The sequence below is a fragment of the Physeter macrocephalus genome, chromosome 18 (genome assembly GCF_002837175.3).
Source record: "Physeter macrocephalus isolate SW-GA chromosome 18, ASM283717v5, whole genome shotgun sequence".
Classification (NCBI taxonomy): domain Eukaryota; kingdom Metazoa; phylum Chordata; class Mammalia; order Artiodactyla; family Physeteridae; genus Physeter; species Physeter macrocephalus.
In genome coordinates this window covers 75,876,718-75,888,587 of record NC_041231.1, presented here as the reverse complement: position 1 = coordinate 75,888,587, position 11,870 = coordinate 75,876,718, and the positions used below count along the sequence as shown (strand labels likewise).

Genomic DNA, 11,870 nt, shown 5'->3' with positions numbered 1-11,870 from the left:
TTTAATGTTGGCTTCTCTAAGTGGTGGCAGTCCGAGCCACGCTTTCCTAGCTTCATGGATCTAGGCCCAGGGTTCCCAGACGAACGGAAATTCCCCTAACGGGAAGCCGGGGGGTAGTGGGGGGGGTAGTGGGGGGGGTGGTGGTGGTGGTGGTGGTGGTGGTGGTGGTGGTAGTGGTGGTGTCGGGCAGTGACGTCACTGGGGCGCCTAGATACGCCCCTTTTCCTCGTGAGCTCGAAGACTGGGCGTTCTGTTTTTACGTTATTTCCGGAGCGTCTCCCTGCACTGGAACTTGCATTAGCTGGGCTGCTTCACCTCGTGTGGGCTGCCGGAGAGCACTGCATTTCAGTTGTTTGATCCTCCCATCATCCTGGCCCGACACCATGGGAGTGACTTGGTAGGACTTCAAGGGATTTTGTGGGGGCGGGGCTTGGGGTCTTGAAGGCCCTCGGAGCCTCCAGTGTACCCGGGAGGAGGATCGGGACCAGGGTCCGCCGCCCCCCGGGAGCTGAGCAAGATGTCCTCGGGTTGTGTGGGTGAGGGGGCCACCGTGAGGGCTGCGGAATTTGCGGGACTTTTCCCTCGGAGATGAGCCCCTTCCTCCTGGAAGGCGGCAGGTAAAAGGTTTTATCTTAAGAACCCATCAATTGTCGTGTACCTCCTTCCCTTTTTCTTGGTACGTTTTCCTGCCCGTGAGGCCATAGTACTGTCCGGGGTGGAACTTTAGGGTCGGAAGTAGGATATCGGGACTAGGACCCATTTGCAGGCAGGGCTGGATGGGTGGGGGATAGGCAACAGGCAGACAGTATATTTTTAAGGTTTTCGCCTGCCCCTCCCTACAGCCACTAAATACTGTTACACCAGCCTGTGTCTGGTCCTAGTTTGGCCATTTTAAGATCTTGGGTCTAGAGGAAAAAAAGAAGCTGTTGGGAATTAGGAGATTGGGATTCCAGGCACATCACCTCTTCAGGACCTGTTTCTTACTATGTTTAATTACATGGTTGGTTTAGTTTCTATGTACTTATTATCTCTAACATGTTATAAGTCAGTGTGGCAGGGAAAGATATGGGCCTAATTTTCTTGGAGGCATTAGTTCCAAAATGCTAGATTTCAGGGCTTTAAAAATATATATATCTTGAGCATCTTTCTGGTCAGAGAGGGCTAGAGGCCAGGGTAGCTGAAGTCAATGGCTCTAGGCTTCTTGTATAAGAGCCTGTGGGAACTCATCCTCTTGGTAGCCCAGGTCTTTTAGGTTTGTCAGCGACTGCACATTTGCTTCCTGCAGTTGACATCATGAGTTTCCTTCGAAGTCCTTTAGTGTAAGAAGGATGTGAGGAACGGGAATGAAAAGTTTGCTGAGGACTTCCCTGGCGGTCCAGTGGTTAAGATTCCACGCTTCCACTGCAGGGAACTAAGAGTTCCGCGCCTCCCTGTTCGTGGAACGTTCGCGGAACTAAGATCTGGTATGCCGCGGGGCGCAGCCAAAAAAAAAAAGTTTGCTGCACAGAGGCATGGAACCCTGTTCTTTCAGTGCAGAAGGCAGACAGAGGGAAAGGGCTCTCTGTCGGTTGGGATGCTTCTCAACTTTTTCAGGCTTCGAGGACTTCTGACCCCAGTAGCATAACCTTAGGGATTCTCTTTTTTTTTTTTTTTTTTTTTTTTGCCTCCGCTGTGCCATGTGGGATATTAGTTCCCCTACCAGAGATCGAACCCTCGCCGCCTGCATTGGAAGTGCAGATTCTTAACCATTGGACTGCCAGGGAAGTCCCAGGGGTTCTCTTTTATTTCAAAATCAGGCACATCAGCAGCATCATCCTTGCTTGTTAGTGCTTTTTCTGATGGAGAGTAGTGACAATTTTTTAGCAACAGTAGGACTCTATTTTTATAGCTTCATTTAGTTGATTATGATTGATCATAAAGCAATGCAGTGTCTCCCCAAATTCAGCCACATATGATTGTATTTATGATTTTTATATAGTCATGTAGCACTTGAACTATTATTTATTTGTCTATTTTATTTATTTATTGGCTGCGTTGGGTCTTCGTTGCTGCACGAGCGCTTTTGCTAGTTGCCGTGAGCGGGGGGCTGCTCTTCATTGCCTTGTGCGGGCTTCTCATTGTGGTGGCTTCTCTTGTTGCAGAGCACGGGCTCTAGGCACGTGGGCGTCAGTAGGCACGTGGGCTTCAGTAGTTGTGGCACGCGGGCTCAGTAATTGTGGCTCGCACGCTCTAGAGCGCAGGCTCGGTAGTTGTGGTGCACGGGCTTAGTTGCTCCACGGCATGTGGGATCTGCCCGGACCAGGGCTCGAACCCGTGTCCCCTGCATTGACAGGCGGATTCTTAACCACTGTGCCACCAGGGAAATCCCCTGAACTATTATTTATTAATGTCTTCTTTGGATTCTGTTTCTTTTCCTTAAAAGTATTTTAACAGACAACTGTATTCCTGGGGAAGCATTCTGGTAGAGTGGTTAACAGCACGGATATGGAGCCAGCTCGCCTGGCTTTGAAATTTGGTCATGCCACACCACACCAAGCTTTGTGACCTTGTGTGAGTTATTCAACCCCTCTGTACTTCAGTGTCCTCACTGGCAATGAAGAGATAATAATATTATATCTTATAAGGTTGATGTGAAGATTCAAAGAGTTAATTTATCTAAAGGCCTTTGCACACTGCCTGGCACATAGTTGGTGCTTGGTGATTGTTTCCTACCACTCTAAAGCTGAAGTCAATGGCTCTAGGCTTCTTGTATAAGAGCCTGTGGGAACTCATCCTCTTGGTAGCCCAGGTCTTTTAGGTTTGTCAGCGACTGCACATTTGCTTCCTGCAGTTGACATCATGAGTTTCCTTCGAAGTCCTTTAGTGTAAGAAGGATGTGAGGAACGGGAATGAAAAGTTTGCTGAGGACTTCCCTGGCGGTCCAGTGGTTAAGATTCCACGCTTCCACTGCAGGGAACTAAGAGTTCCGCGCCTCCCTGTTCGTGGAACGTTCGCAGAACTAAGATCTGGTATGCCGCGGGGCGCAGCCAAAAAAAAAAAAGTTTGCTGCACGGAGGCATGGAACCCTGTTCTTTCAGTGCAGAAGGCAGACAGAGGGAAAGGGCTCTCTGTCGGTTGGGATGCTTCTCAACTTTTTCAGGCTTCGAGGACTTCTGACCCCAGTAGCATAACCTTAGGGATTCTCTTTTTTTTTTTTTTTTTTTTTTTTTGCCTCCGCTGTGCCATGTGGGATATTAGTTCCCCTACCAGAGATCGAACCCTCGCCGCCTGCATTGGAAGTGCAGATTCTTAACCATTGGACTGCCAGGGAAGTCCCAGGGGTTCTCTTTTATTTCAAAATCAGGCACATCAGCAGCATCATCCTTGCTTGTTAGTGCTTTTTCTGATGGAGAGTAGTGACAATTTTTTAGCAACAGTAGGACTCTATTTTTATAGCTTCATTTAGTTGATTATGATTGATCATAAAGCAATGCAGTGTCTCCCCAAATTCAGCCACATATGATTGTATTTATGATTTTTATATAGTCATGTAGCACTTGAACTATTATTTATTTGTCTATTTTATTTATTTATTGGCTGCGTTGGGTCTTCGTTGCTGCACGAGCGCTTTTGCTAGTTGCCGTGAGCGGGGGGCTGCTCTTCATTGCCTTGTGCGGGCTTCTCATTGTGGTGGCTTCTCTTGTTGCAGAGCACGGGCTCTAGGCACGTGGGCGTCAGTAGGCACGTGGGCTTCAGTAGTTGTGGCACGCGGGCTCAGTAATTGTGGCTCGCACGCTCTAGAGCGCAGGCTCGGTAGTTGTGGTGCACGGGCTTAGTTGCTCCACGGCATGTGGGATCTGCCCGGACCAGGGCTCGAACCCGTGTCCCCTGCATTGACAGGCGGATTCTTAACCACTGTGCCACCAGGGAAATCCCCTGAACTATTATTTATTAATGTCTTCTTTGGATTCTGTTTCTTTTCCTTAAAAGTATTTTAACAGACAACTGTATTCCTGGGGAAGCATTCTGGTAGAGTGGTTAACAGCACGGATATGGAGCCAGCTCGCCTGGCTTTGAAATTTGGTCATGCCACACCACACCAAGCTTTGTGACCTTGTGTGAGTTATTCAACCCCTCTGTACTTCAGTGTCCTCACTGGCAATGAAGAGATAATAATATTATATCTTATAAGGTTGATGTGAAGATTCAAAGAGTTAATTTATCTAAAGGCCTTTGCACACTGCCTGGCACATAGTTGGTGCTTGGTGATTGTTTCCTACCACTCTAAAGGGGAAGCCAGTTTCACTCACCATAGAAGGAAATCTTGGAAATAACTTTTCGTTTTGTTGTTTTGGTTAAATTCTTGTACATACTGTTGCCTCTCACTCCCAAGGATTGGAAACTTGAGGCTTGCTTTCTCTTTGATCCCAGGATCCTTAGAACTTTCTGCATCAATGGCAATGTTCTGTGTCCGCATTACCCAGTACACTAGCCCCCAGCCATGTGTGTGTGTCTGTCGAGCCCTTGAAATGTGGGTAGTGTGCAGCTGAGGAGTTGAAGTTTTAATTTGTTTTATTCACTTAAGTGTAAATAGCCGCATGTGGCTTGTGGCTACTGTGCTGGACAGCTGACGTGCAAAGTGTTAGAGAGTTGGTAAAAACATAATAACCCCAAGTTGAGGCTTTCTCCTTGATGTAGTCAGAACTGAAAAAAAACACAGAGGAAATCCCTTTCTCATCGTATAATTCAGTGTTACTACATGCTCAGTCTGTATGCCACCTAAAATCTCTTGAACATTGGCACACATACCACACTCGGGAAATGCTGTTGCCATAGACCTGAGTCCTGAGACCTGCTCTGGTTCTTAGCAAAGCTCTCAGGGACTGTGGGCCTCTGTTTCCCTGTCTTTAAAATGAGGAGGTCCGGGTTGATGGAGTCTAAGGTAACCACTGGCCCTGGTGAGCTGTGATTCTGCGGGTGAGTGAGTGACTCAGTGAGTACACGTGCGTGATGATTTTGGTCCTCTCCCTTCCAGTGTGTCCCAGATGCCCGTGGCCGAGGGCAAGAGTGTCCAGCAGACCGTGGAGCTCCTCACCCGGAAATTGGAGATGCTTGGAGCAGAGAAGCAAGGAACATTTTGTGTGGACTGTGAGACCTACCACACGGCTGCCTCTACCCTTGGCAGCCAAGGTCAGTGAGAGATGGGTCTATGGGATGGCTGGAACCTGGCTTGGAGTTAATAGACGTTCATGTTCATGGAAACCTTTCTGCTCTTCTGCTGAGGGTGGTATTCATGGACATGCGGCAGATGAGTTTCTGAATTCATTAATTTTTGACTTCATCTCTTAGACTGGGCCTGTGTTGTAGTCTTTTTGCACTTTGCACTTTTAAAGCAGTGTTTCTCAGAGTCTTGGTCACTGACTAATTGCCTCAGAATCCTCTGGGTTACTTGTTAAAGGTGTAGGTTCCTGGCCCCCCCGCTTACGACTGACTGGTAATCGGTCATAATCTACATTACAATAAGCTCCACAGATGGTCTTCATGCACCCTTAAAATTGAGAAAGACTCCTTTGAGGCTCAGAAGTCTTTGCATATGATTCTCTTTGGAGCTTTAGAGTTTTGGGAACTTTTGTAGAAAGGCTTCCTGTTTCCCACACCTAGCCAGTGGCCTTGGCTACCTCCTTAGCATAACCTTGATCAGTGAAACAGCTTTTGTTTTAAATGCATTTCAAGGTGAGATGGGCTGTGGATGGTGGTGTTAGGGGGGAGGTAAAGAGGATTTTTGAATAGAAATTAGGGAACCTGGCTTCTCTTAGTCTTGGCTCTGTAGTAACTTGATTTTGGACGGTTCCATAGCACAGTGACTAAGAGCCTAGGTCGTGGAACCAGATAACTGAGTCCTGGCTCTGCCACAACTAACTGCAACTTTAGGTCATTCCCGCAACCTGTGACTGTTCTTATGCTGGTCACTTGCCTGTTTCCCCAGGGATCCATTCCCTGCACTTCTCCTGCAGACTACATTTGCAAGGCCCCCTGTAAGTTATCTTTGGCCAGTGAGAGGCACGGGGGAAGATTCGAGGATGGAAGAAAGAGAGTCCACAGTCTATCTCTCCCTCTCCCTCTGCCTTGGGCTGTGTCTCTGGCTGTTGTTTCTTCCTTGGTTCTAGTTCCTGTTCAGCAGCCCTTGTTCCTGGCTCTCGTAACAGCACATCTTCTCTTTTTTCTTCCACCTTAGGGATGGTAGTGGCTCCCTGTGTTGCTAATCTTTGGGTGGCTTCACCGTTCCATTCGATTTTTCAGTTATTCCAACCCCTGTACTTCATTCCCTGTATTAAATCCCCTCTAATGAAACTGTCTGGTGTGGGCTATGTTTTTTGCACCCTTCCCAGTACAGTTCTCTTATCTGCAAAATGAAGATAATCACAGTATTTACCTCCTAGTGTTGTTGTGCTAATTAAATAAGTTAATACATGCAAAGCACTTAGAACAAAGGTTGTCATGGAATAAATTATAGTAAATGGTCGCTAAGAACTGAACTGAATTTCATCATCAGTAAAATTGCAGTGTTAACATTTGTTTTGACTGCAGTAGGAAGAACACAAAGAATCAAAAGAGAGAACGGTTATGAAAGCATTTGGAAAACAAAACACTTGTATATAGACATAAGATAGGATGCTACTTCTGAGAAGCTCTTTGGCCTGGGCTCTGTTTTCCTGATCAGACCTTTACTTTCAAGGAACTACAGTCTAGGTGGAGAAACAGCACATTCTCAGCAGGCAGTGGGGTAGAATGGAAGGAGCTCAGAAGGCCTGGATTGGAGTTCCGGTTCTGCTGCTTTACTGGCTCCGGTGCCTTTAGGTCAGAAGTTCTCACACTGACTAGCATTAGCATCACCTGGAGGGTGGGAGGGCGGGCTTGTTATCCCTCAGATCGACCCCCCCACCCCTCACGAGTTTCTGACCCAGTAGGTAGGGGGTGGGGCCGAGAATTTGCATTTCTAACAGGTTCCCAGGTGGTGGTTGGTGCTGCTGATCTGGGACCCAAATCTTTAGTTGCCTTTCAGACTGTTTTCGAGACAGTAAGAACACCAGCAGACTCCCGTAGTATGAGTTAAGCATGTAATCACAGTGAGTCTGCACAGGAACAGAATGCCAGATTGGCTTTGGATGTCTTTTTACTGGAGGGTTGAAATGTTTCGAACTGGATTTCTTGGGTGAAAGGTGTGAATTTGCAGCAGGCAGTGGGGAGGGCGTCGGGGGAGGTTGGTGTGGAGCCTGGTGTGTTCAGGAAGTGGCAGCACAGTGGAGGCCTGTGTAGAGGTCACAGCGCCCCCCCACCTGTCTCCTCACTCTTTCCCATCGCTGCGCTCTCATCCCTGCCTGAATCCCACCCTCTCTTCATAACCTGTTTTTTCCATGAAAGGTTTTCCTGCTGACTCTTGCCCACTTTGATCACTTCCTTCCCTGAAGTCTTTCCTTCCTTCCCAAGACTTCTGGTCTCTCCCAGGCAAGCACTTTTGTTTTATTGTCTTCTAAAGAGTTTTCCAACCTACACTTAGTGAGATTGTCAGCTTCTTAGGCCAGGGGCCAAGCCCTCTGCTTGTGTGCCTCTTAAACCCTGGCACAGTGTTGGGGATAGTTTAAGTACTTAATAAATATTTGGGGTTGTGGCAGTCTGTCCATTAACTCTTGTAGTGAACAAACCTTGCTTTCCATTTTTTGCCTTCTTCCATTTTCTACTTAACTAAAAATCTATACAGCTTTCCTTCCTTCTTGCAGGAAACCTATAGTAATCAGTGAGAAAACTCATTTCTCAGAAACTGGAATGGGTGAGCTGGGATTTGAAACCGGATCTTGTGATTCTAGATCCTGAGTTCTTTGTGCTGTAGTTGTGCTGCTTGCTTCCCAAGTCGGCTAGATGTCTTAAAATTCTCCAAAGGCTCCCCGTTGCCTTCAGGATGAAGTCTGAACTTGGGCACGGGGACTTCCCTGGCAGTCCAGTGGTTGAGACTTTGCCTTCCGATGCAGGGGCTGTGGGTTGGATCCCTGGTTGGGGAACTAGATCCCACATGCCGCAACTAAGAAGTCCGCATCCTGGATCCCGTGTGCCTCAACTAAGACCCAGCACAGCCTAAATAAATAAATAAATAAATAAATAAATAAATAAATTTATTTTTAAAAATCTTAAAAAAAAATTTTTTTTTCAATGAACTTGGCCATGGAAGAAGGCTCTGGCCTCCCTTTCCAGCCTCATGCTCAGATACTCTTCTGTGGGGCCACTTCCTATGTTTCAAAGAGGGAGGAGGCCGAGGAAGGTAGGGATGGACAGAAAAGAGAGCAGCTGCTTCGTTTGGTGTGCTCAAATGCTGTTACCTTTATTTTCCTTAATGTGTGATACATGACTAAACAAAAGACCGTATGTAAATCCTCTCTGAGTTATTAGTCATCCTCCTCAATCATCCATCTGTGAGCCCATCCCTCAACTCAAGAATTAAACCGTTTTCCACTGTCGAAGTTCCCCACGTGCCCCTCACCTTTTCCTGTAGCGCGGGTGGGTTATGCCACGTGCCACCTTTTCCTCTGCCTTCCTCTCTGGAAAAGGCTGTTGGCCAGGGGCTTCCCTCCACCGCCCTCCGGGACCGTGGAGGTGATGCTGGATTGCCACCTGGCTTCGTTCAGCGCACTGGACTCTACCCCGCGGTTTGCTGACGAAGGTCTTGATGCTGAGTAGCATCTCCGTCCCTTGCAGGTCAGGCCGGGAAGCTGATGTATGTGATGCACAATTCCGAGTACCCTCTGAGCTGCTTCGCCCTCTTTGAGAATGGCCCTTGCCTTGCTGCTGACACCAACTTTGATGTGCTCATGGTGAAGCTCAAGGGCTTTTTCCAGAGTGCCAAGGCCAGCAAGATCGAGACCCGGGGCACCCGCTACCAGTACTGTGACTTCCTAGTGAAGGTGGGCACGGTTACAATGGGGCCCAGTGCCCGAGGCATCTCCGTGGAGGTAAGACCTCGGTGAAATAGGAGCATATGTGCTGAAGGGACCGGCTCTGCAGATTTCCACGGCCCCTGAATGCAAACAGATGTTTCCTCCTACCTGATTCCTGTCCACAGAGCCACTGCGCCTCCTCTCCCTGCCTTTTACCCTTTCTCTAATCACTCAGGGACTCTCTAGCCCAAGATAGGAACGGGAAGCTGGGTTCACAGCAGGTAGAGAGTTTAGGAAGGCTGACTTGCTGGAGGAGGGGAGGGATGGTTGTGGGGGGCCGGTGGGAGCAGGTGAATTCTGATGTGGAGGGACCAGTCACCCATCACAAGGACTGGAGCAGACCAGGGCAACTTTCAGTGCAGTTAACTTTTGGGAGGTGGAAAAGTTGCGCAGCATGGGAATTCCCTGGTGCTCGAGTGGTTAGGACTCGGTGCTTTTACTGCTGGGGCCTGGGTTCAGTCCCTGGTCAGGGAACTAAGAGCCCACAAGCCGCCACGGCCAAAAAAGTTGTGAAGCAAAGATGTGCCTTTCCCTTTGACCTGCTGTCTACTCTCACGGTGTGTGTGATGGCTTCACCTTTGACGTATACGCTGAAAATGACAAAGACGGAGTGCGTCAGTAGCTGGCTTTGGGACCAGTGAGAGTCTGCAACCTACCACGGTCCCCCCAGAAATAATAAGTAAGCTACAGGGCCTGCCTTTTGAACATTGACGATTTAGTAAGAGAGCAAGGCCCAAACACACCAACTGTTTTTGAACTTAGTCTATGAGAAATGCCATAAACGAGGCACAGATTGCTCTGGGAGTTCAGGCCAAAGAGAGCACTGCTGACTTTGGGGATTGTGATGCCTCCTGCAGGAGCAGCATTTAAGGAGGGTCTTAAAATATAGAAACCGGGGATAGGTCAGTCCTAAGAAGCACCCCAAGTGAAGAAAAGGGCGTTAGTGGTCATAGCTGCTATGACACTCCAGGGACCTCTAGAGCCAAGATTTCCCGACCCTTTTCATTTGTGATACACCTTGCATTTGCCGAGACCCACTGGAAACCCAGTTTGTTTATCCTTCACGTTTCCAACTTTTTAGTACAAACACACCCTGGCTGTTTCTTTACTTGTTTCTCCTTATGGTTCCCAGTAATTTCCCCTGCCATCTCTCCAGTGAAAAATTAGGAGAGGAGAATGAGAAAGCCTAAGATGTGTATCCTTTGGCCCCTGTCACATGGGTTGGGAAATTATTTCTTAGGGTCAGAGCCCAGGTTTTATCTACTTAGGGAGTAATGTTTGGTCTTCAAGTGACTTATAAGCGCATGTGTCTACGTTACCCTCTACTGATCCCCCCAACACACACACTCTCTCACACACACACACACACACACACACACTCACATACACTCACACACACTCACTCTGTCTCCTGCTCTTCATTTTCTCTCTCAGAATTTTCCTGAGCTCTCCATGAATCTGCATCCAGCATAGCTGGGCCTATATAGTTCTGAGATAATTCAAAGGGTCCTAAATCTGCTTCTGGGTCTTGTGTGGAGGACTGTGGGTTGATAACCCCAAGATGAGACTATCTGAGCCTAAAGGGAACTATGCTGGGTGTGTCGAATCCCTGGTGTTTGGGTTGGATATTTCCTGTGGGGCAGCACTGTGCTAGAAGGTGTGTGTCTTTGCCTCAGCGTTGGGGAAGAGGGGCACAGGGGGCAAGAGGCTCACGAGAAGCAGATGACCTGTCCTGGCCCTCGCTTACCCTCCATCTCTGTCCTTCTGGTCCCCAGGTGGAATATGGCCCCTGTGTGGTAGCTAGCGACTGCTGGAGCCTGCTGCTTGAGTTCCTGCAGAGCTTTCTAGGCAGCCACACCCCAGGGGCTCCCGCTGTGTTTGGGAACAGGCACGACGCCGTCTACAGCCCAGCAGACACCATGGTCCAGTACATGGAGCTCTTCAACAAGATCCGCAAGCAGCAGCAGGTGCCGGTGGCGGGGATTCGTTAGTGACTGGCAGCTGCCCGGCTGAGCTGTCGCCAGGGGGACTCCACAGGAGGAGCAGGTGCTGCACCCTCAGGCCTCTGGACCCCAGAAACCCAGGGCAGACGGGAAGGTTTTCCTCCCTCTCTAGTTCCCAGCTGTGGCTTTTGTTCTGGGGCTCTGGACTCCCCTCCCCTGACCCTCACACACAGCCCCCCGACAGCTGTTTCAGCTGAACTTGGCCTGTCCTCAAGAACAGTAATTATGAAGAGTGGAGAAGTTTGGAGCTTTCCTGCTTTAGGGGAAAAGATAGGATGGGGGTGTCTCTGCCTAGTGAGGGTGGGGAAGGCAGTCTGTATTGCTAACTACTGGGGATTTGGTCCAGGCCCACAGTGGACAGGCTGCAGGTTGTGTTTGGGGTGGGCTGTAATAAAGGCCTCTCCCTCTGCTCAAAGGATGTGGCTGGGCCCCTCCTGGAAAAGGAGTAAGAGGCACAGCTTATTTGATGGTTATCATTTTCTGACCTGTTTGCTGAAGTGAATTGTGAGTTCACTTTTCTGGGGTGTTTCCTGAGTCCTTTGAAGTCTTCCTCTGGACATCTTTCCATTCTGTTGTGAATTATATTAAGGCACAGGCTAAGGTGCTATAACAAGGAGAACCTAAAGTACAGTGGCTTTTAGAAGTTTATTTTTCTCTTTTCTAATAGTACAGAGGTAATCAAATGGTCCAGGGCAGATTGAACTCCACAGGGTCATCAGGAACTTGGTTTCCTTCCGTCTTGTTCAGCCACCCCTAGGGTGTTGTCCTTGGGTGAGTCAAAGTAGACATCGGCTCCGTGTCCACATTCCACTGAGGAAAGAGAGAGAGAGAGCAGTTTTTTTTTTTTTTTTTTTTTTTTTTTTTGCGGTACGCGGGCCTCTCACTGTTGTGGCCTCTCCCG

The 11,870-nt window shown here is 48.6% G+C and overlaps 1 protein-coding gene across 4 annotated transcripts in view; it reads left to right on the top strand.

The window, feature by feature from the left end:
* Positions 1–276: 276 nt before the first annotated feature.
* MED20 (mediator complex subunit 20) overlaps positions 277–11,870 on the top strand; it is a 69,088-nt gene continuing 57,494 nt past the window's right edge. For 2 of the 4 annotated variants that reach the window (XR_008615647.1, XR_003676761.2), the window contains exons 1-4: positions 277–397; positions 5,015–5,169; positions 8,728–8,981; positions 10,742–11,012. Coding sequence is in view for 2 of the 4 variants with exons in the window: in XM_028478629.2 (XP_028334430.1) it covers positions 384–397; positions 5,015–5,169; positions 8,728–8,981; positions 10,742–10,957 (639 nt within the window). In the remaining 2 variants the exon portion in view is untranslated. Of the gene's footprint in view, positions 398–5,014; positions 5,170–8,727; positions 8,982–10,741; positions 11,807–11,870 lie in introns of those variants that run through there. The other 2 variants (XM_028478630.2, XM_028478629.2) reach the window with 2 other exon arrangements.